Source organism: Schistocerca nitens, chromosome 9, assembly GCF_023898315.1.
Source record: "Schistocerca nitens isolate TAMUIC-IGC-003100 chromosome 9, iqSchNite1.1, whole genome shotgun sequence".
NCBI lineage: Eukaryota > Metazoa > Arthropoda > Insecta > Orthoptera > Acrididae > Schistocerca > Schistocerca nitens.
In genome coordinates, this window is record NC_064622.1 from 358,647,818 (window position 1) to 358,673,691 (window position 25,874).

General features: G+C 39.8%; 1 protein-coding gene across 1 annotated transcript; it reads right to left on the reverse strand.

The window, feature by feature from the left end:
- Positions 1–25,774, reverse strand: LOC126203769 (akirin-2). The gene is made up of 4 exons (XM_049938138.1): positions 25,261–25,774; positions 24,963–25,162; positions 4,589–4,751; positions 1–1,008 (listed from the first exon to the last, which is right to left on the reverse strand). The coding sequence occupies exons 1-4, from the start codon at positions 25,433–25,435 to the stop codon at positions 998–1,000; spliced, it is 549 nt and encodes a 182-aa protein (XP_049794095.1). The 5' UTR covers positions 25,436–25,774; the 3' UTR covers positions 1–997.
- Positions 25,775–25,874: the final 100 nt, after the last annotated feature.

Genomic DNA, 25,874 nt, shown 5'->3' on the forward strand with positions numbered 1-25,874 from the left:
TGTGCAAAACACACACACACACACACACACACACACACACACACACACACACACACACACACACACACATACTTACCTTTCACTGGCTGCAGAATCAGTCACTGATTGACAATATTCCTATGTACGCCTAATATGTTACACTCAGCATTACAATCTACATTAACTAAATTATCAATTTAAGCACAATATCAATGAAACAGCATTTAGTGAATGAGGTGACAGTCACACTTTAATATTCTCAAAATGTTTGTTATACAATACAACAATAAACAAGGATTAACTAATTTTGAAGACAAATTTTCCACTTTACAGCTGTTCCACAGTACGATATGAAGTGCACAGTCCTACAGTTCAGTGTCATCAATTCCTCCTCTGCATGTCATGCCACTGCTTTCCACACTACACAGAAGTGCAATTATACTTTCGTAACAGAGCCTTCTGGGAATATAAGCTGATATATTAATATGTGCATGATGTGACAATGAATTTCTTCTACACATTCAAGCCAGTTCACTATTACTGCATCGACTTCATTTGTCACCAATCAGGTTTCCACAATTCTCAGCAAAGCGACTTTATCGCTAACATTCAGCATGCCTCCATAGAAATATCTTTACTTCTAGTACTTTAAGTGAACTTGTTATTTTCAACTGCCGTTCACTTTAAGATCTCAGTTATACTGCAAAACAATTCTAAACAGTTGCTCATTACATGGCACAACTAGGGTTCAAGTTAACTGTGGCAACCGGGACATGTACAAAATATTTATTATTGACAATATGCAGTCAACATAAAGGGAAATGCCTAGCAACATACATAATTCCCCACTGCTATGCACAGATTTCCTTTCTACCAATTTCGTCTTCTTATGAAGTCTGTTCATTGCATTTTTACTCAGCAATTTATATAATTATTAGGCACAGCATTTAAGACTACAAGGAAAACGTGGTTCTGAAAGAATTTGAGCTGCTGCATCATTCATGGCAGCAACAGTTGTTTAAGACAAATCTGAAATCACAAAATAAATAGGTATATACTATGTTCTAATTTTATAATACTACATTACAAACAAACATGAAATGACGTAGTTGAAAATAACTGAAAATAATTACTGCACATTTATAAAATATACGAAGTTAAATTTTAAAAAAGTACTTAATACTGAAAAACATTAATAATGCGATTGGAAAGTTTTCTACTATTTTGCACCTCTGTAGCTCTCCTGCAAACAAGGATGTTTTATTCACCTTCATTATAATAACTTGCAGATCCTTAATATACGGAGTGTTTCAAAATGACTATATGGGTTTTAATGCTTTATAACATTTACTGAATTCAGCTTATGATTATAAATAATACATCAAATGAAACAACAACTCAAACAGATTTGTCTGTGTACCCATGCTCAGAGTGAAGAGTATGGAACGACCAAGAATGACTGAAGAACGCGTTGAACAAGTGAGGGTCTTTCACGTGTAGCCCCAAGAAATTACTTCGGAAGTCTATTCGTGAATTAGCAGTTCCAGTGACATGTGTGTGAAGACTTTTAAGGAAATGCTTAAAACTACATTCGTATCATTTGCAGTTATTACAAGAGCTAAATCTGACGGACTATGGTTTACTTGCCATGTAATGGTACGGTAGCAACAAGACTCCCCTAAATTGAATGTTTTATCTGCCATATCCTGGTGGAAAGTTAATGGGCCATTGTTTTTCAGTGAAGCAGCTGTAACGGGTGTTTATATCTTGAGTATTAGAACTATGGCTGTTTCCTCAATTGGAAGAAGCTGTACCACATAATTTTATTGGCAGCAAGATGGTGCACTGCCTTACTGGCATAACTCTGTAAGCGACTGGGTAAATGACGACGTACCCGACCACTGAATTAGTCGCAAGGGGCCACATGACAGCTTGTTTTGCATGACCTCCACGTTTACACATGATCTCATCCCATGCAATTTTTAGCTTTGATGTACATGAAAGACAATGTGTATGTGCCTCCACTACCAGTGGATCTACCTGACTTTAGAAACAGCGTTGTTGCAACAATAACTCCAGACACACTGTTCAAGGTTTGGGAAGAACTCTTAATGACTGTGTGACAAATCGTGTTCACATTTAACACTTGTAAAAAACATAATTGTTAGTCGCTGTTCATATGTAATGCCATAAGCTAAATAAATAAATACTTGTAAAAAAAGTGTTCGAGCTGCTCTTTCATTTGATGTATTATTTTATAGCTGTAAGTTGAACATAATAAATGCTACAAATCTTTAAAACCTGTATATTCATTTTGAAACACACTATACTAGAAACCACCATAAAGCATCTACCTGGAAAATATTCGCAACAAGTCTCGTCTGTGTTTATATGCATGCAAACTATACAGGTTATACAGATTTTACAACTTTTTGGTCTCACCAACCTGCATATTTTTTGGTACAAAACTTGCATGGTCAGCTCTACTTGTTAGTAAAATATCAAACTCACATTATATATACAAGGCAATATTTATCCATCACGCACATTCTGAAGCTTCTCTTCAATGAACATATGCAAAGAAAATTGCATAAAAAACTGCTATGAATCAAAGTCAGTGCCTGACACTATGCATTATCACAATTTAAAGCAAATGTTTACAAACAGGTGACTAGCAGAAAATTTTGGTGTTCAGAATGAATTCTGATTTTTTAATAATGTGGCAAAGAGAAGAAATATTACAGAAAATAGAGAAACAGCCAGTTAAAAATATCAAATTAAGATTGTCACGCACAAACAATTTGGTCCGAATTCTTTCTGGCAACAAATGTGATGTTCAGATCTGGCAATTTGCTATAGATTTGGAGGATAGGTGGTGGAAAAAAGCTCCCACCCTTATACAGTGAGCCAATTCTCCTGGTGTATATATGAGGGCAAAGGCACATGCTACATCTCCCACCCCCACCCCCTTAACTGATCGTGGCTAGTGGAGTACTGAGGCACTCAAACCATAACTAAATTTGCTTCAGCTCTCTTCACTTCAATTTCCATGGGAGCATTCTCTCCATTGCCAAACTGACTATGATATTATACACTAGTCTATTTCCTACTTCTGAATTACAAAATAACAGCTGCAACCTAAATACCACCACCCAATAGCAATTTTAGCACAGAAAAAAGTTATTGGCTCCAGCAGTCAACCCTGTGTGAAAATATGGACCATAATTCTGACAGTCTGCCGTTCTGACCATCTGAAAGTACAGCTTTTAAATTTATTTGTATACTATTGATACGGAAACATCAGCCCAATGCGTTTTTAAATTCTGTCCAATAACACATTATTCTATATGGAAAATAGTAAGTAATAAGAGTATGAAATATGTCAACCTCGTGCACATATATGTTCAATATTATTTCAGTAATATTCTTGTACTGAAATTCTACAGCTATGTATATGCTTCAAAATCAAAGTGAAAAAACCTAAGCAACTGAAGAATCGTTAATGAGGTTAATTATTTTAGATCTACAGTTTAGTCATGTCCAAACATTTGGAAAAACAGTGCATTTGCCAAATGCATTTATCCTGCACTTGTGAACTGCAAGTGTTCTCTGGCAACAGTTACAGTTTAGAAACCATGCATTTTCACACAATAAACTAATCATTCTGCGAGTGTCGAAACAGTAATTAACAAACTTTTCTCACTTCACTGTATAGTACTTCGCACTCAGGCATAATGTGGCTGCAGTGTGGCAAAGTCAATGTAACAACTGGTAAGTGGAAAAATTTGAAAGCTGTAAGTTTCAGAAAGTTATAATTATAGCCTATATTTTTGCAGGATCGACTGCTGGGTCTGATATCTCACAAGAGTGCTTTTTTTCCCCTCCTTAAAATGTGAGAACAAGTTTGCTATGTTTCCTTGTTAGCTGACCAACATCCACATTATGCACAATCTAATGACATCCGCATGTTATGAAATACTGCCTTAAATCTTCAAACCCAGCAAGATGCTGACATCCAATCGACTGTAAATATAAGTATCTTTTCCACATTACTGTCATGTGGTAAAATCTGTTCTATGCAACTTTTCAGCTGTAGATATTCTAATCCTATCACTGACAGTAAAAAAAATCTTCAAGGAAATGGTGACCACTAGTTTATCTAACATTTAATTATGTCCATTTTATATAACAGCAAGTGTTACAGCACTTGTTTTAATAACACTCAGATCATCTGGAAAATCTCTCCAAACACAACTACTCCTGAACTCTGGAAATGGAAAGTGATTCTCCAATATGTGCTAGGCCACAGGTATCTGCTATGTTTTCACATTAATGTGTTACTGCTCTGAAAATCATGTCAGCGTATTTCAAAATTTCCCCATTTTAGTAGCTGACGAGTATACTGTCTCAAATCAAACAGATATTTTTCTGTGCATCTTTCAATTAAAAGTAACTGGTTCAAAGAACATCAACAAAAATTTCAATTACTATTTCCATTCTGTGGAGATAAGACACTTTCAATCATGAGATATTAAACATTAGATCATTGAAATTTTTTATAGTACAAGACTAACATTGAATTTAAGAAATCACAAATATCTACACTTACAACTTGGTACAGCAGCAGCCTCAAAACGTTTCTGAATCTGATCGTAAGTAAATTTCACAAAGGCATCATACTGCTCTGATAGCTTTATGTTTAAAACACGATCGTACTCCTCACGAATTTGGCTCTCTCGCTCCTTCAGCATGCGTTCACAAATCAAACCAACCTGGAAAATGTTGAAACATATAACGAGTATCAATGACATTGACAAAATCTGTACATTTTATTATAATTTTAATACAGTAATGCTAATTTTACACCAATAATCTATTCTTAGTGTTAGCAATACTCAAATTTTAACCAGCAATTGACAGACTGTCCCTAGAAGAATTACGTGAATAAATTCTCAAAACAAAAAGTAAGCCACATATAAAGCCTTTTATTGCTTATGAAACTGCTAGTGCACGTAATGTCAATGAATCTGCTTGCTCTTAAAGCATATGTGGACACAAATTTTGGGTGTAGATCACTAAGATGATTCTGTCTAACCCTGTGCCTGGTTAGTATTAAACAAAGATCTGGAAATTCAGGGTACCAGAATTCTGAAGCAACAGCAACCATTTTATCTTACATTTACCTTATTTTGATTACTACTTCTATAACAGTGGCAGTCCTTCCAATACCACAATGGTCTTGCTCTCCAAATGAACAACAGGAATTTATAAAAGTGTAGGATTAACAATGACATGGTACTGTATTAAATATTTCAACAGCCCACTACAGTTCACTTTCTTCCTGTTTACCACTGTCAACTCATCAAACCGAATGCCATGCATATGCAGAATTAGGAATTATGTACATGTTTCATATGCAACTATCGGATTTGTGCACAATGATGAAAACTGATGAATTGGGCAATAATTGAAGTTGCAAGTTTTCAAAACACAAGGTGCTAATCAAAAGTTACTGAAATTTAACTAAGCATGTTAACAAAAGAGTTAGTCAGTCCACTTTGGCACTCCACTATCCATATTGACAAATGTTCCTAAAATTGTAGCAAGCAGCACTGATTGGAGGCATTACATTTATCATCCATAACTGTAGTTTCATAGTCGTGTTTTCTGAGTGTACAGTTTTAACTGTACCTGGCATGAATGAAATACCAAAACAAGGCAGAACTGCGCAAAATGTCAAAGCAAACTTTTGATGACAATGCTAGTCCAACCAACTTTGGAAATAGGATTGAAAAAAAAAAGGACCAATAGGTTGATGATTACAGATAACTGAACTGGTATCACTGAGTCCATACAATGGGGAACACGATTCTTAGATGACAAAGACCTCTACCACTGACAAACAAAGTTACTGTATGCATCAATGAGTCACATTAAGGACTAATAGCATTAAGAGGGGGTTAGCAGCAAACAAAGGGTTACCTACAATTATTTGCTACTAATGCAATACATGGTTCATGGTGTGGGTTCCTGTAGTCATGTCATAGTTCATGAACCACGGGCAACGTATGAGTGGCCAAGTAAGTGGTCCCGACAGTCGGGATACCAGTTACTTTGGAATAAGGCTGGGCATCTCGGACAAATTCTGAGTCGTGGTCACCTTTGTGCTCATACGGCAAAGACTACCAAATCCACCGGTTCGTCCCTCAGCCGTTAGGGGTAAAACCCAATGGGACTCGGGGTAAGTAAGGCTAGCAACCTGCTTCCCTGGTACTTTAAATATGATGCTGGCAACAATCAGAGCAAAATGCCTCGGACCTTTGGAGGTGACAGAGTCCCACCTCTAACTGACAAACCAGGGACTCCTAAGATACGACTTGGCAAACAAATGGTAATGCGATGGGGAGCTATTAATATCAATGGGGGTTACTCTGGGAAGAAGGTAGAGCTGGCAGAGGCTGCAAGTAAGATGGGGCTGGACGTTTTAGCTGTTAGTGACATTCGGGTAAGGGGTGAGAAAGAAGAGGAAGTGGGAGAATACAAGGTCTACCTGTCAGGAGTCAAAGCAGGAATAGCACAATGGGGTGTAGGGCTTTACATCAGGAAAGAAATTGAACCCAGCGTAGTTGCAATAAGGTCTGTAAACGAACGACTGATGTGGATAGATTTGACAGTGTCTAGCAAGAAAATTAGGATTGTGTCAGTATATTCACATTGTGAAGGGGCAGATCAAGATAAGACGGATAGTTTTTATGAGGCACTCAGTGATGTAGTTGTTAAGAGTAAAGGACAAGGACAGTGTTCTGCTCATGGGTGATTTTAACGCCAGGATTGGAAATCGAACAGAAGGGTATGAAAAGGTTATGGGTAAATTTGGAGAGGATATGGAGGCCAACAGGAACGGGAAACAACTCTTGGATTTCTGTGCCAGTATGGGCATAGTAATCACAAACTCCTTTTTTAAACATAAGAACATTCACCGGTATACTTGGGAAGGTAGGGGAACCAGATCTGTCATTGACTATATAATAACAGATCAGGAATTCAGGAAGGCTGTGAGGGACACACGTGTATTCAGGGGATTCTTTGATGACACTGATCATTATTTAATCTGCAGTGAAATTGGGATTGTGAGGCCGAAAGTGCAGGAGGTCAGGTCCATATGTAGGAGAATAAGAGTGGAGAAGCTTCAGGATAAGGAAATCAGGCACAAGTACATAACAGTGATCTCAGAAAGGTACCAGTTAGTTGAATGTAGTCAATTACAGTCATTGGAAAAGGAATGGACAAGGTACAGGGACACAGTACTAGAAGTGGCTAAAGAATGTCTTGGAACAGTAGTGTGCAAAAGAAGGATGAAGCAAACAGCTTGGTGGAATGACACAGTCAAGGCAGCCTGTAAAAGGAAAAAGAAGGCGTATCAAAAATGGCTACATACTAGAACTCAGGTAGACAGAGAAAGTTATGTTGAAGAAAGAAACAAAGCCAAACAGATAATTGCAGCATCCAAGAAGAAATCTTGGGAAGACTTTGGAAACAGGTTGGAGACTATGGGTCAAGCTGCTGGAAAACCATTCTGGAGTGTAATTAGCAGTCTTCGAAAGGGAGGTAAGAAGGAAATGACAAGTATTTTGGACAGGTCAGGAAAACTGCTGGTGAATCCTGTGGATGCCTTAGGCAGATGGAGGGAATACTTTGAAGAGTTGCTCAATGCAGGTGAAAATACGATCAGTAATGTTTCAGATTTCGAGGTAGAATGGGATAGGAATGATGATGGAAATAGGATCACATTTGAGGAAGTGGAGAAAATGTTCAATAGATTGCAGTGCAATAAAGCAGCTGGGGTGGATGAAATTAAGTCGGAACTCATCAAATACAGTGGAATGTCAGGTCTTAAATGGCTACACAGGATAATTGAAATGGCCTGGGAGTCGGGACAGGTTCCATCAGACTGGACAAAAGCAGTAATCACACCAATCTTTAAACATGGAAACAGAAAAGATTGTAACAACTACAGAGGTATCTCTTTAATCAGTGTTGTGGGTAAAATGTTCTCAGGTATTGTTGAAAGGAAAGTGCGAGTATTAGTTGAGGACCAATTGGATGAAAATCAGTGTGGGTTTAGGCCTCTTAGAGGTTGTCAGGACCAGATCTTTAGCTTACGGCAAATAATGGAGAAGTGTTATGAGTGGAACAGGGAATTGTATCTATGCTTTATAGATCTAGAAAAGGCATATGACCGGGTTCCAGGAGGAAGTTAATGTCTGTTCTACGAGATTATGGAATAGGAGGCAAACTTTTGCAAGCAATTAAAGGTCTTTACATGGACAGTCAGGCAGCAGTTAGAGTTGACGGTAAACTGAGTTCATGGTTCAGAGTAGTTTCAGGGGTAAGACAAGGCTGCAACCTGTCTCCAAATGTTGTTCATATTATTTATGGATCATATGTTGAAAACAATAGACTGGCTGGGTGAGATTAAGATATGTGAACACAAAATAAGCAGCCTTGCATATGCGGATGACTTAGTTGTGATGGCAGATTCGATTGAAAGTTTGCAAAGTAATATTTCAGAGCTAGATCAGAAATGTAAGGACTATGGTATGAAGATTAGCATCTCCAAAATGAAAGTAATGTCAGTGGGAAAGAAATATAAACGGATTGAGTGCCAAATAGAAGGAACAAAGTTAGAACAGGTGGACGGTTTCAAGTACTTAGGATGCATATTCTCACAGGATGGCAACATAGTGAAAGAACTGGAAGCGAGGTGTAGTGAAGCTAATGCAGTGAGCGCTCAGCTACGATCTACTCTCTTCTGCAAGAAAGAAGTCAGTACCAAGACTAAGTTATCTGTGCACCGTACAATCTTTCGACCAACTTTGTTGTATGGGAGCGAAAGCTGGGTGGATTCAGGTTACCTTATCAACAAGGTTGAGGTTACGGATATGAAAGTAGCTAGTATGATTGCAGGTACTAGTAGATGCGAACAATGGCAGGAGGTTGTCCACAATGAGGAAATCAAAGAAAAACTGGGAATGAACTCTATAGATGTAGAAGTCAGGGCGAACAGGCTTAGATGGTGGGGTCATGTTACACGCATGGCAGAAGCAAGGTTACCCAAGAGACTCATTGGTTCAGCAGTAGAGAGTAGGAGGAGTCGGGGAAGACCAAGGAGAAGGTACCTGGATTCGGTTAAGAATGATTTTGAAGTAATAGGTTTAACATCAGAAGAGGCACCAATGTTAGCACTAAATAGGGGATCATGGAGGAATTTTATAAGGGGGCCATGCTCCAGACTGAATGCTGAAAGGCATAATCAGTCTTAAATGATGATGATGATGATGTGCAATACACTTTGTATTAAATGCATTTGCAATAGCTGCTGCAAAGAGAAATCTTCATTCTGGGACTAACACATTCCTCTGCCATACTGCATTATGCAGCTAAAACATGAAGTCACTACATTTCCTCAGAGTTTGTGACTTTGCTTTACATTTATTCATTACCTTTAGCTTCAAAACTTCTCATTTCTACATTACTGCATACAATACTGTTGTTTACTACTAAAGATCCCTAAACACTAACAAAGCCTAAATTTTACAAACTTATTGGATCAATGAGAGAAATTCAAAATTGTCTGTGTCAATGAACTTAAGGTACAGCTGTTGCAATTAAATCAAAATCTTTAACATCACGCATAATTTATTCAGCACAGTCAACATACGATCAAACTGACCATGCTTTCAGCATTTCATATTCACATGTTTATCCCCAATATCTGAAGTTCTGTGTATTCATAATGTGCAATCTGAAATAACTACAGAAAACAAAGACTGTGTTTATCTGCTGACAGAGGGCTCTAAGTCCAAAAGAACTACCATGCCTTGTATTTTACTTGTAAGTTCCTCTTATTATTAAAGATGATCACAGTATGTATTTAAAAAGCTTACATTGCTTTCACAATTTTCTGTAAACTTTTTACACACATTTTCCATCATATTTTATGCATCATCAGCTTCAAAAATCAGAGTAATTTCAAAGTTATTTTTTCACTTGAGAACACTATTAGAAACTAGACTATTAAAAATGAGAAGGGCATGATTTATTGCTGGAACCAAAAATTTGACATTCATTACTGGAAGTGACAGTGTGTAGAGGTGCGACAGATATAGAAGATGCTTCTCACTATTGCATCCTTTCACATAGCAACATAACTTTTGGTACCATTTATGTAGTGGCTCTTCCTAGTTTTTTTTTCCTCCCTTTTCTGGTGTCTTCATCCCAAAAATACATAGGGTTGGCACAGTTACTATTTTGCATCGATTTGGTATGGTTAATTTAAGGGGTGGCGTGATTCCCTTCCTATCATTTTTTTGTCCCCCCCCCCCCAAAGATGGAAAAAGAGGGAAACAGCCCAAAAACCACATCCAGGTGCTGACTGGCACACCAGCTATCATTAACCCACAGGACCTGCACACCTGGTCAAATCCCAGAAGTGGCCTACTGCTATCTGCATTTTTCAAGGTTTGTGGTAATATGTATTCATAACATGTGCCAAAATAATTTAAGGCATGTTCTATAACATAGCTCTAAACTCTGCCCCATCAGTACTAACTGACCATCATGTCATCCTCTGCCAGTACCTCTGCCAGGCCTCTGGTATTGAGTGGCACGCAGTCGGCACACCGCATTTCTATCCATTGCCAATTTTCACGACCTGGAACCACTACTACTGACATTACTGACTTCATCCAAATATGTTATACGCGGCGTTTAGCCAAAAATAAAAGTGACTGATGTAGGAGCTCCAGATGGCCAAAGATTTAGAAAAAATAGCATTTTTGGCATGGGTCAGGTGAGGCATTAGCCATTTATATAAGTGTACAGAGGAGTCTCAGAAAAATGTAGACACTCTTTGATAGTTACTATTTTTGGAACAAAATGACATACTGTTGCCAATTTTGTGTGGTAACATAGTCCATTGTTTTCTCAACAGATCTTCACATGCGTTTTTCCAACATATGATAGTTCAGTAATGAATGAAGCATAATTGTCATTTCAGCAATGAAAGGCCATATTGAAGTGGTACTGTAAGTACAAAAGTATGATTGAGGTACAACGGCAATGGCGTAATATATACAGAACTCAGCCAGCAACATGTGCAACAACTTATCATATTCATGATAAATTTGCAGCCAATGGTCCTGTTCAGGATGTGCATCAGGGGAGGTCTGGCCAAAGAAATACATCAACAAGTCCAGCTCCCAGCACTGCTGTGTTGCAACATTTTACTAGGTCACTTCAAAAACCAGTGAAGCAGCATGCAGGTAAAAGTGGGGTAAGCTGATCAAGCATACGATGAATTCTGAAGGCTGCAAAGTGAAAGTATACATTCCAAGAGCATTGCATGCTATGAACAAGGATGACCCGGATTGAAGGATGAAAAACTGAGTGGTTTGACAACATACTTCCCGAGAATGATCAATTTGCATTTCTGGTCTGACAAGGCGTAATGCAAACTCAACACAACTGCAAACTGCCACAACTGCATGTACTGAACCCACGGCGATTACAATCAGACGAGATCCCCTATCACTCAAAACAGCTCCACAATTGGCACCACGCGGCTGAGGAAAAACCTCTGGCAGTACCGGGAATCGAACCCAGGTCACTCAAATGGCAGTCTGCCACACTGACCACTCACCTACGAAGATGAGCCATTATAGAACATTTGTTTTCCAATTTTAATTTTTTAAGAGGAAAAGGGTGTATAAATGTGACATGAATGTAAACATTATGCTACACTATTGGTCAATCTGTTTGCAAATCTATATTTGGCGTTCACTTTTGTTGGCTTTGCCAACTCTCAACAGAATTATAACTTTTCAATCTAATCCAGACCTCGGGCTACACTGCAAATAAGTGTCACCGCAGCCAAAATTTCAAAGGGGTTCCAACATTACACTCTAGCCCATTTTTTAAAAATATAATACAGACTTTTTTATAGCTACAAATGTTACCACAATAGGTTTTGTTCTGAGAAATGCCTAATGATTTTGGCACATTAAATCTCAAAGTTCACACACTTCACTTGAAGATAGTTGAAAAATTAAGAATCTCTTCATGTTCTTTTTGCATATGTGCAGTTGTGTTAAGATAATAGCAGAAACTGGCTAAATCAGAATCACACTTAGCAACAACAACAAAGAATTCTGTAGAAAGAATTGCAAATTGCCGACAATGTAATAGATTTCAAACTGGTAGTAATATTAATATTGTAGGCAAGGCTAATTCTGAATAGCTCAACTGGTGAATCAAGGACAGACTCGTTTATGAAAACGAATAATTGACAGAACATTAACATAGTGATGCGAATTACAGCCAAGACGTGAAACTGGAATTATTAGCACTTTAGACAACGCATTCCCAATTTATTGCTATATACGTTCATAAAATGAACAGTAATTGCCACTTAATTCAAAGGTTTCCTCTCACATATTTTTTCTAGACACAAGGTGCTTCATTACTCAAGACTACCTTTCTCCCATCTTCATGAGAGCAACATTACACGACCTGTTCTATCCTCATAAAACATATGTATGCTGTGTGTGGTGTATTCTGGTCTATTAATTTGCACTGTATTACCTTGACAAACCCTGCACCATTGTGAGATGATCCTTGGATGAATAAAGACAAAGTTTTTTAGCTCAGTGTTTGCCTGACTAGACATCTACATAAAGTAAGTGTATGTTAAAGTGTTAAGTGGGTAATCAATATTTCTAATGTGGTATTTTAAAGTGGTTTCAAAACCATAGCTGTACAAACTTTCATGACGGAATCTAAGATCTATTCATGTCGTAACAAAAAACAACATCCTTTAATTTTTTTATTATACTGACTTTTCGCTGTAGCCAATTACCTTTGAACTCCACACATACTGCAAAAAGGAAAGAGAGCGCTCAAAGACAATGTTACGCGAAGAAGAGAAGATGGAAAGGGGAGGAAATATAGTAACATACAAATGTGTTTCTCATGTACAATGGTATATTTTGTGGCTTTTTGTGTCACTTCGGTTGAGCATCACTAGACTGTAAAGTGCCAAAGCTTGAACAATAATTCTGTAATTATTCTATTAGAAGTTCTCCTTAAATAACAACACTATATTAATGAAAAATTGTGTAAAGAACCGATATGTAAAGTAGGAAATATTTTTTAATTTGTTTCATAAGTATTGAAATTGGCACTTTCAATCCTGTTATACCCCTTGGAGTAACCAAACTCAATATTCAATGATACCAAATGTTAGCTCACTGAATTCACCTGGTATCAGACTCCACTATTTCAGTAATGAACTGTATTTTGAGACTTCAACTATTGCAATTTACAGATACTGGTTTATGATATACAGAAGGTTCATTCAAGCAGCTGTCACTGGGCTCACACACATGCACAGAGCTGACGTCACATTTGAGTAGTATCATCTCCAAATTCTGGTTATTCTGAGTGTGGCTGTTAGCTATTTGAGCAGGAAGTCATAAGTAGCCAGAAGCTTACTGGAAAATTTTTCTGTTGCTCTCACACTGCAACATTTGCACGTGTGAGTACCTGTCTCAGTTTTAGTGAAGGTAATCTCTCTGTGTCCCATGTTTATTGTTCTGGTGTTTCGTTTCCGAAGCTGTTGCAGTAGTCATGTTTACACTTCATAACTCACTGTTTAATTGTAATGTATTGACACAAACTTTATATAACAATGGAACATCCAGGATAGAATGTAATAATATTATGAAAAGGATAATTGCTACTAACCACATAGAGGAGATTCCGAGTCACAGAAAAGCACAAGACTGTCAGAAAGAGAGCTTTCCGTCAACATTCGTTATATATATATATATATATATATATATATATATATATATATATATATATATATATAAAAACAAAGATGTGACTTGCCAAACGAAAGTGCTGGCAGGTCGATAGACACACAAACAAACACAAACATACACAAAAATTCAAGCTTTCGCAACAAACGGTTGCTTCATCAGGAAAGAGGGAAGGAGAGGGAAAGACGAAAGGATGTGGGTTTTAAGGGAGAGGGTAAGGAGTCATTCCAATCCCGGGAGCAGAAAGACTTACCTTAGAGGGAAAAAAGGACAGGTATACACTCGCACACACATATGCAACCGCACATACACAGACTCTTTGCCTTTACAAATGTCTGCTTGTGTCTGTGCGCGCGCGCGCGCGCACACACACACACACACACACACACACACACACACACACAAAAGCAGACATCTGTAAAGGCAAAGAGTCTGTGTATGTGCGGTTGGATATGTGTGTGCGTGTGTATACCTGTCCTTTTTTCCCCCTCCCGCTCCCGGGATTGGAATGACTCCTTACCCTCTCCGTTAAAACCCACATCCTTTCGTCTTTCCCTCTCCTTCCCTCTTTCCTGATGAAGCAACTGTTTGTTGCGAAAGCTTGAATTTTGTGTGTATGTTTGTGTGTCTGTCGACCTGCCAGCACTTTCGTTTGGTAAGTCACACCATCTTTGTTTTTAGATATATTTTTCCCACGTGGAATGTTTCCCTCTATTAGACACACACACACACACACACACACACACACACACACACACACACACACAGTCGATGGCTGCTGAAGCCACACTATGAGCAGCTGCACGATGGGAAATGTGACCGTGTGCTGGGGTAAGGAGGAGGGATAGCAGGGTAGGGGTGGAGGACAGTAAAGTGCTACTTGTGGGAGCATACAGGGATGAGGTGGAGAGGGCGTAGGGCAGCCAGGAGCAGTCTGTTAGATGGAGGGCAGGGGAGTGGGGTTAATGGAAATGGAGAGAGGTAAAAAGACCAAGGGTGCATTGCTGGAATAGAGGACCGTGTAGTGCTAGAATGGAAACAGGGAAGGGACTGGAGTATGAAGACAAAGACTAATGAAGGTTGGGGGTTACAGGAACATAGGATATTTTGCAGATAGAGTTCCTACATGTGCAATTCAGAAAAGCTGGTGTTGATGGGAATGATCTGAATGGCATAGGCTGTGAAGCAGTCATTGAAATAAAAAAAACATTGTGTTGGGCTGCACACTCAGCAATGGCGTGGTCCAGCTGTTTATTGGCCACTGTTTGTCGGTGGCCATTCATGCAGACAAATAGCTTTTTAGCTGTCATGCCCATGTGGACTACAGCCCAGTGGTTGCAGCTTAGCTTATAGATCACATGACTGGTTTCAAAGGTAGCCCTGCCTTATGATCAGACTGGAGTAGGTGATGGAGGGAGGATGTATGGGACAAGTCTTACCTTATGTCTATTACAGGGATACGAGCCACAAGGAAAGGGGTTGGAAACAGGAGTTGTGTAGAGATGGATGAGGATAGTGTCTGTTTAGTGGGCAGTGGAATACCACTGTGGGAGGGATGGGAAGAATAGTGGGTAGGACATTCATCCTTTCAGGGCAAGATGAGATGTAGTCAAAAACCTGGCAAGGAATGCGAGTCAGTTGCTCCAGTCCTGGGTGGTACTAAGTCACAAGGGGAATGCTCCTCTGTGTCTGGATGTTGGGATTTTGGGAGGTGATGGATGACTGGAGAGAAGGCATGGGAGATTTGTTTTTGTACAAGGTTGGGAGGGTAATTACAGTCTATGAAAGCCTCAGTAAGACCCTCACTGTAGTTTGAGAGGGATTGCTTGTCACTACAGATGCAACGGCCAAAAGTAGCTACGCTGTATGGAAGGGATTTCTTGGTACAGAATGGGTGGCAGCTGTTGAAGTGGAGGTATTGCTGGTGGTTTGTAGGTTTGATATGGAGGGAGGTACTGATGTAGCCATCTTTGAGGTGGAGGTCAACATCAAGGAAGGTGGCTTGTTGGATTGAGTAGGACCAGGTGAACTGAATGGGGAAGAAGGTGTTGAGGTTCTGGAGGAATGTGTATATAGGGTGTCCTCACCCTCAATCCCAATCATGAATATGTCACCAGTGAATCTGAATCAGGTGAGAGGTTTGGGATTCTGGGTGTTTAGGAAGGATTCCTCCAGATGATCCATGAATAGGGTGGCATTGGACGATGCCATGGGAGTGTCCTACAGCTGTACCCTGAATTTGTTTGCAGGTAATGCCATCAAAGGAGAATTAATTGTGGATGAGGATATAGTTGGTCATGGCAATTAGGATGGATGGAGACCATTATTCATCTATTACCTTCAGAATGGTTACTCTTCCTGCGTAACTCTTGCATGTTATTTCCTGTACTTTTCTGTGCCACATGAACATGTATATCATCCCACCAACCCTTCACTAGCCCCCACTTCTCCTTGCTATTCCAGTTTACACATACTGACTTCACCTACCTAGTCTCATCTGCTGCCCCTTCTTCCCACTTATCCACAAACAACCCTCATTGCAATTTTTTCCCCCTTTTTGATCTCATTATATCTTCACACCAATTTCAGTTGGTTTTCACCTTTCACTATCATTCTACTCCCTCAGATTTCATCTTATTTCTCCCTACTCCATCTGTTTTAATTCTTTCCATGATTTTTCCCACATGTTTGGATGTATTTTGCAAATTTTTCTGTGTATTTCTACATTATTTACATTACTTTTGTGTGTTTTGATCCTCCTCCATGGATCCTTGTTCCTTCCATCTGCTTCAATACAGAAAAGTTTCCTTATCCTTAGCCACAACCATTCCCACATACTGTTCCTGCATTGTTGCTTGGCCATGGAATTTCCCCAAATGGTCTTACTATGAGATTACCCATCTCCAATTGTCACCCTTCCTCCTAAAATGATCATCTTTTCAGGTCCCGCCAGTCTTTAACCCTCACCAACACAGTCCTACAAAACCATATCAATCAGACCTACACCTCCTTGCAACACTTCCTCTTCATCTGTAAAATTCTCCTGCTATGCAACCTCAAATTCCTGGATCCCATATCACACACTGAACCTTGCCCTTCGAAACTAGAGCAACATGCACAATGCCACCTCAAAAACTCCCAATCCTGGTTCATTCCTACTCCCACCTCCGACTACTACTACCCACTACCTCCACGACAATCTCCAAACCTGCCCCCACCCCCACCCAACAAACACTGCCTCGCAAACTACTACATTCACGTCACCCTGAAAAACTCCCTCCCACTACCATTCAGAATCCAGAATGTACACAGCCCTGAAACAGTCATAAACCGTTCCTCCAGAAGCCTTAGCCCTGCAGAACTATCTGCCCTTTCCAAAGGCCTCAACTTTTGCCCCACTCCCATATCCAATCATGAAGGATTTGTTAAAGACTTTCTCCTGGTCCCTATAGTGTAAACACTCTTTTGCCACCATAGTGCTAGAATGGAAACAGGGAAGGGACACAACCAAAGTTCAATGTTGAACCCTGCCCCTGACTCACTTCACTCTTTCATACAACCGTGATCCACCCCCATTGCCCCAAATCACCCCATGCTTAACCTCAAACATTGCCTCACCATCGATCCCCAAATCCCTCAGCATACAAACTAACCTTACATTTGCAGAAAGAACCACAATCCATCACCTAAAAACTGATCCCAACCTTACAATCCTACCTCCACCACTGTTTTGAACTACAAGGACTACCTGGTGGAAAGACTACATCAGCTGTCAGATTCATCCACCTACAAACCCTGCCACAGTGACAATTCCAGAAATGCAGCAGGATCTCCGATCTCCCCTCAAATCCTTAGACCCATCCCAGGACCACTTCTCTCTCTCTCTCTCTCTCTCTCTCTCTCTCTCTCTCTCTCTCTCTCTCTCCCCCCCCCCTCCCTCCCACCTACCTTCTACATGCATCCTAAAGTCGATAAATCCAACCACCCTGGAAGCCCCATTGTGGCCGGTAACTGTGGCCCCACTGAGAGAATCTCTGCTCTCGTAGACCACCCCCATCAGCCTATTACGCAACCTACGTTGCTATATAATACCAACCATTTCTACTACCAACTCTCCACAGTTCCTGTTCCTTTACCACACGGTGCCCTGATTGTGATTATTGATGTCACCTCCCTTCATACTAACATCTTAATGCCCATGGGCTTACAATTATTGAACCTACCTTTCCCAACGCCTGATGAGTTCCAAACCTACAACCTCCTTCCTAATCGCCATGACCAAGTATATCCTCATCCACAATTAATTCTCCTTTGAAGGTATTACCAACAAACAAATTCAGAGTACAGCATAGGACACTTACATGGCACTATCCAATGTCACCCCATTCATGGGTTATCTAGAGGAATCCTTCCTACACATCCAGAATCCCAAATCCCTCACCTGGTTCGGATTCACAGATGACATCTTCATGATCAAGACTGAGGGTGATTCCTCCAGAATCTCAAGACCTTCTCCCCATTCACTTCACCTGGTCCTGCTCAATCCAACAAGCCACCTTCCTTGATGTTGGCCTCCACCTCAAAGATGGCTACATCAGTACCTCCCTACAAATCAAACCTACCAACCACCATCAGTATCTCCATTTCAACAGCTGCCACCCATTGCATACCCAGAAATACCTTCCATACAGCCTAGCTACTTGTGGCCACTGCACCTGTAGTGACAAGCAATCCCTCTAGAAACACAGGGGAGGCCTTTGCAGACTGTAATTATCCTCTCAACCTTGAACAAAAACTTATCTCCCATGCCTTCACTCTCTGCAGCCACCCAACACCTCCCAAAGTCCCACTATCCAGACACAGAGGAGCATTCCCCTTGTGAGTCAGTACCACCCAGGACTGGAGCAACAATCTCATTCTCAACCAGGGGTTCTGACTACCTCTTGCCAGGCCCTGAAACAATGTCCTATCACTATCCTTCCCATGCTTAACCCCCCCACCCCCACCCCCAAACCAGTGATATTCTGCCACCCATCAACCCTACACAATATCTTTGTCCATCTCTTCATAACTCCTGCTTCCCACCCCTTGTCTCATGGCTCATATCCCTGTAATAGACATACAGGCAAGATCTGTCCCATACATCCTCTCTCCACTACCTATTCCAGCCCAGTCACAAGCATCACCCATCCCTTCAAAGGCAGGGAGGGCTACCTGTGAAACAAGTCATGTGATCTACGAGCTGTCTGTCCACATGAATGGCCACAGACAAACTGCAGAAACAGCTGGACCACCCCTTTGCTGAGCATGCCACCCCACACAATGTTCTTCATTTCAATTACTGTTTCACAGTCTGTGCCATCTGGACCCTTCTCACCAAAACGAGCTCTTCTGAACCACACTGGTGGGAACTCTGCTTGCAATACATCCTACATTCCCACAACCCTCAACTTTTGTCAGTCTTTGTTCTTGCACCCTAGTCCCTGCCCTGTTCCTAATCCGGCAATACATAGTCTTCTATCTGAACAATGAACTCTCAGCCTTTTTACCTCTCTCCTTTTTTTCCGTTAACCTACCTAGCCTTCCCCTGACCTCCATCTAACCTCCCAACTACACCTAGCTGCCGTACCCTTTCCTCCATCTCGTCCCTGTATGCTCCCACAAGCAGCACTTTACTGTACCCCACCACGCCTACCCTGTTATCCTTCCCCCTTCCTGCCCCGGCCCCCTCCTCAACCCCCACCAAGCAGCTGCATCTCCCATCATGCAGCTGATCACAGTGTGGCCTCAGCAGCCAGAGACTAGGGTCATGTGCAAGTGTGAGTTGTGTTTGCGCGAGTATATCCTATCTCCAACAAAGGCCTTATTGGGCTAATTTTCTGACTGTCTTTTGAGCCTATCTGCAACTCAGTATCTCCGCTATGTGGTGAGTAGCAACTATCCTTTTCGTGATATTGTTAAACTAAGTATAATTTATTCTGTGTGTATGTATATCTTGATTTATTTGTATGTGTGTTTTATTTTCATTGTATTCCAATGACTAATCCCATATCCCTAGACGATTAGCTGTTACGTAAGAACTTGAGGCTTGTAAATTCAATTCTGATAGTTCAACTCATATGAAACCTTGTAATTCAGTAAGTACCATCGAAACAAAGCAAATGCTTTCATAAATAATATTTCTTGAAATAAAACCGTTGTTTTATCAAATAACCACCACATCTCAACTACATTCATGTATTTCATTTGATGCCCATAATAAGTAATGAATTCTAACAATTGTGTAATAGTTCATTCCCTGCAGAAATCCATTGTAATCTGCACTCATATTCTTACTGGTTTCTCTTAAGTAGGCCTATCTGAAGATGCACTGGTGACTTTTCTACATTGGTACCAAGGTCCTGTGATCAGTTTAGGTTTATCTGTATGTATCTGAATAGTCGCACACAAGGAAAATAATAACAACAGTTGAAAAATGTGTTCTAGCTTAGTTGGTGTTAATTTGACCCAACAGTTACAGCAGGCTGGGCTTGGCAGCTTTGTGCACTTACCTCAACTAATAACATAACAAAAAATTTGTACGTGCCTCTATGGCAACACCACACTGTTGTCACAGTTCTATACACGGCCACTGTTTCCACTTGCTGCCACTCGTGCTTCGGAGTTGACAGCTGTCAACAGCACTGTGAGCTGTCGGGGATCATCTTATGTTGTCTCTACTATAGTGCTCCATGCAGTGTGCTCCATACCAGTACAATTAGTAGGCAGTATTTTGCACGAGATTTATACATTGACGGAAATTTGCATTATTATGTAACTCAGTAATTAATTAACATTCACAAAAATGAAATACCACAGCATGGAAACATTAACGTCAGATTCACACATCTTGTATGATGGAGGTACAGAAGTTTTCTGCTTCAACATGTAATATATAAGCTACGGCTGTCTCATGTTTAACCTTTGTGCAGTGTTCTGAAGTAGTTGTAGAAGTAGCAGCACAAAGCTGCTAAAATGAACACTGCTTTAAATACAACATCCAACATTAGGCCCTGCAAAATACACACACACACACACACACACACACACACACACACACACACACAGTCCAATAAGTCAACTGTATAGAAGGGTTCCATTTTTGAACTACCTGAAGTATGTACCTCATGCTACGAAATACTTCCTTAAACTGTATTCCTGATCTGAATAGTATAATGTAAATGCTCAAATGCAGTAACTCCATATGCCTGCTCTTAAGAAAATGCCACAGAACTACACACAGTGTCGTGTTGTTCAAGTACATGCATAATTCCAAGCAGAAGTGGGATGAGGAGCATTTGAGCAAAGCAAACACTGAACATGGGGGGGTCCTGTGTCACTGTTCCTGTATATCCGCAGTAACACCCATTTTCTGGTGCTTGACAATACCGAGGATGGGCAAAATGGTATGAACACCTGACATACACACAATATTTGTCTATTAATAAGGAGTTGGATCACCAATGGCTTTGAAATAGTTGCAATTCTTCAGAGAATAGATTCTTAGAGTGTGTGTGAATAGTTTTGAACTGCGTGTCCTCCCATTCTTATACCAAAACATCCACCATTTTCTTCAACAATATTAGAAATCAACATCTGCTCCTCCCTCTCTGCTCTAAAACTCCCCATAATGGTTCAATGATGTTAAGGTCTGGCAATTGTGTTGGCCAGGAAGATATTATCAAATATTATGCTGCTCCACAGACCACACCTGGGCCTTTTCGGCTGTGTATCTGGGGACATCATCATCTCTGAATATGACAATGTTTGGCAGTAATATGCTAGTCACAATAAGCACTTCGTTGTCGAGATGTCAAAATATTCATTCATAGTAATCCGGCCAGCGACGGTAACGAACAGAACAAGCTACATACCACAGTATAGTCACCCAAATCATAACCGGATATCCCCGTACTTGACTGCAGGAAGAAGGCACGCTGGACTGTAGGCTTCCTTTGAAGTTTTCCACACAAAGCCAGCTCTTTGTAGAAAACAATGTAAACAATGATTCATTGGCCATATGACGTTCTTCCAGTCTTACCTGTTCAGATTTGATGGTTATGGCATCACTTCTTTGGCAACTTTGAGTTTGCTTCCATTATTAATGGTATCACAATTGCAGCCCTTTCATTAACGTTAATCCTGTGAAACCCTGCTGTACTGTTTTTGTCGGCACAGTATTACTCAAGTGGGTGTTGAGTTCTGCAGTCACTTTTGCTGCGGTAGTTTTATGCTGTGTGGCCACAATATTTTTTAATGCTCACCGGTCTCAGTCAATGAACTTCAGCTTTCCACCCACTATTCCTCTTCACCAATGACATTTTACCATGTTTTGTATATTGTGTCATTATTGTGGAGTCTTTTGCTTGTGAAATGCTAAAGAGTCTAACTGTTTTCACTACAGATTCTCCCACTAATCGTGCACCAATGAGTCTTCTGTTTTGAATGTAATATCACATTTCACCAACTGTTTACTTAAACTGCTGCAGAACAACGCATAGGAAACACTGAAAGATAACTTCCAAGACTTTCCAAATCAGCTGTTCTCTGCGAGCTGTATCACATTATTTACACATATGCAGTGGTGCAAACTTGTGACCAGATGTACTATATAGCACAGTGTTCGTCCCCTGTACCTCTGGCAGCTACTTGAACAAACCTATAATTACAGAGAAAAATGATGTTTATTACTCTACATTAAAATTATCTTAAGCTCAAGAGGGTGCGCACAATGCTGCAATTAAAAGTTTTGGTCACTTACCATATGCTATAAGATGTCAGGCAGCAAAGCAAAATTTGAAAACAAACTGAAAAAGTTTCTCCTAGACAACGTCTATCCTGTACAATTTCTATTACTGTCATGTGTAAAAGGTGGTGGGTACAAATTACTCACACACATCTGAATAGTTAAAAAAATTGTGTGTGTTCGGCAAACAGCCACATTTACAAGTTTGTGACACAAATGTACAACGATTCATTCCAAATCATCACAATTTATGGTGCAAATGATCCACAGAACAAGAAACTAACACACCACCGCAGGAAAATAAGATCTCCCCAACAAAGAGGCCTAGAGAGAATACCTGCCTTTATGATGGAATCAAGTGTTTTCTTCCACGTGATTTTTTTGTAAGCAGTTCTTAACAATAATATTGTAACTTTCAGCTACTGTTCACATTTGATGATGTATTACTAATAATGGCAAAAAGCAAGTATGACAACAATAAAAAATAACTTTAAATAATGAAAAAGTATTGTGACTGACGGAAGAAACATTTAAGTGGACAATGCCTAAAGGTAGATTTTCGAAAGTGAGATTTCAGTATTAACAGAGAACAATTAACTATCATATATTAACATGACTGAAGTATGAAAGGGAAAAATGAGCACAATTAGAAAAGAATTCACATCAACATACTGATTCAAGTATTAAAAGCAATCTCTTAGTTACTCTCAGCTACAACAAATCTGCACCCAATTTTGTTCGCGTTGCTTAATTCATATATATTGCAGTACTGCAAAGGATTTAATATTTCAATAACTCCCATTCTCTGTGTGAAAAGTCTTGAGAAGTCTTCATGTATGGTAATACCACAATGTTTCTTAATATGCCGAATCATCTAGCCGACTTTCCTCTACAAACTTAGGTGCAGCCTCAGGACCTATCACCACAATCGCAGCATATATAGCAAGACCATATGTAAGAACATACCATACCCCGACCAACCCCATTTTTCACTTTAAGACTGATACAAACACCAACTGAAATTAAGACAGACCCACACATTGTACAAAAATTTACACACAAAAAAAAATTAATAAAATTTGGGCATTTTGTAGATTAAACAATTTCAATTAATATGACACATGACAATGCAGTTACATATCTGGTAAGACCTAGTACTAGCCTCATAAACGGAATGGTCTTAGTACTGCTCTAGAAAGCAAAAAATTATATTACTGTGTGTCAAATTATTAAGTAGCTAGAATGAGATTTTCACTCTGCAGCGGAATGTGCACTGAAACTTCCTGTCAGCTTAAAACTGTGTGCCAGACCAAGAGTCGAACTCAGGACCTTTGTCTTTCGCGGGCAAGTGCTTTACCAACTGAGCTACCAACAGCTAGTAGCAGCTGAAATTCATAAAACCAAACTCATTTTAAGGCTGAAGAAGGGGAATGGGCAAACCAAAGAGGCAATAATGATTGACATAGCACTGTTTGTATGAAATTCATTCATCAAATAGGTACAAAGATTACTTACTTGATATAGTTTTCAGGATTCCACAACCGAGCAAATAGAGAGTGTAACATGTTCGACTGTCAGTTACATTATCAGGCAAATCAAGGTTTGGCACACACACTAGCAACAAAATACACCTACCAACAGTAGAAGCATTTAGGCCTACACCAACTTTTCTGGATTAGAAAAGGCCATAAGCGCTCTCATATGACATCGTTGTTTCCTGTCAAGTTTAACTTCATAAGAGATCTCTGATGACTAACACTAGACTTAAAGAAAGGGTGTGGACCAAACACCAACTTATTAATATGAGTTATCAAAATATTGGTAGGATTGTTGACACACTACATTCAGTGCTCACATGCCTGTATTTTGATATCTGCTTTATTTTGAACGTGAAAATTAAAGGCGCATTTTCTTTGCTGATCAGATGTATTTCTATGTCAGACTGACTTCCATTAAAACTTTTTGAGTGTTGTAAAGTAGACAAAAAGATACAATAGAATGGCAAACACGCTTTCTACATCTACTGGAAAACGAGGAGAAAAATTTGCAAAATATCAGTAACTTTACCTGAATTAATACTCACAAACTACACAAATCAGTGCCCTTCCCCTCCCAACAACAACAGTTCAGATGATGTCTTGCAATGTTTTGTTCCAAAACTCTAATACCAAAAGTAACTGTTCAATTCTTCTGTATATGTTCAGCAAGCCTAACACATTGTGGAATGTGTGAATTCTATTTCGAAAAATACTTTGGGTAAACATGCACATACACAATAGTCATGTGACATAAGTAATAGTACGAACAAATTCACAAACCTCTCTAAACGTAAATAAAGGTTTCTCCCGGCTGCTGGAATATGTCGTTGCAAATGATGCGGTAGACGGTGAACCTGGGGACTCCATCGCTCCATCTGATGATGATTCCTGATTTGAGCATTCATGACCCGGATAGAAGCCAAGCTGTTTTCGCCGATGAAGCCGCCGAATTTCCTCACGAATGCTTGCAGCCATTTTCTCTAATATACGAGAAAATTTTCATGAGACGTCTACATCTACAATCAATGATCTCTCTAATAACCCTCAATTATTATACCAAGGCCAAGGCCGTCCTTACCCGGAGTGAGTTTTGGGCAAACCTCCCCAAAAGGAGACGGATGAAGTTCAGGCTGGTTAGATGTTGATGAATTAGGTGATACACACATTGGAGCACAACGTCTACGTTTTGATGGTCTTCCGTGGTTGTGGACTGGATCGAAATCCAGCGTTCTCTTCAAAGTTGCGCAGGCCATCTTTACTCTTGGGAACTTCTACCACTTAATGCACGTCACGCCCTTCAGCACTCCAATAACAATGATATTCCTTACGTCAACAGCAAACGTTGCAGATAAAAATATCAAAGTTAGTCAGACTTATTTTTCGAAAGTCCAGCCGTTATTCGTTGCTTCCTCCCCAGGAACACGATACTCGACCTTAAATCAATATGGCGAACATTTAAATCGCTTTTGTATACAACTCCCAAGATTCTCGCCCTACCGTTTTACAGAATAATGCACTAAGACTGCTGCGTTCTTTGAATTTTCGATACGCTGAAAATTCTTTCTTCGAAGCACAACACCAAAGACATGAGAAGTTAAAAATAATTTTAATTTTTTATATTGCGAATTTGAGTACCGGCTTGATATCGAGACGTAGTATTCACGAAAAATTTAATGACAACCAGAGTGCCAG

Excerpts from the sequence above, each read along its gene's own strand:
- LOC126203769 (XM_049938138.1), bottom strand. The coding sequence starts at position 25,435 with ATGGCCTGCGCAACTTTGAAGAGAACGCTGGATTTCGATCCAGTCCAC. Across the intron at positions 25,163-25,260 it reads TTGCCCAAAACTCACTCCGG|AGAAAATGGCTGCAAGCATT; the intron begins GTAAGGACGGCC and ends CTCGTATATTAG. Across the intron at positions 4,752-24,962 it reads CTTTATTTACGTTTAGAGAG|GTTGGTTTGATTTGTGAACG; the intron begins GTTTGTGAATTT and ends AACATTTTCCAG.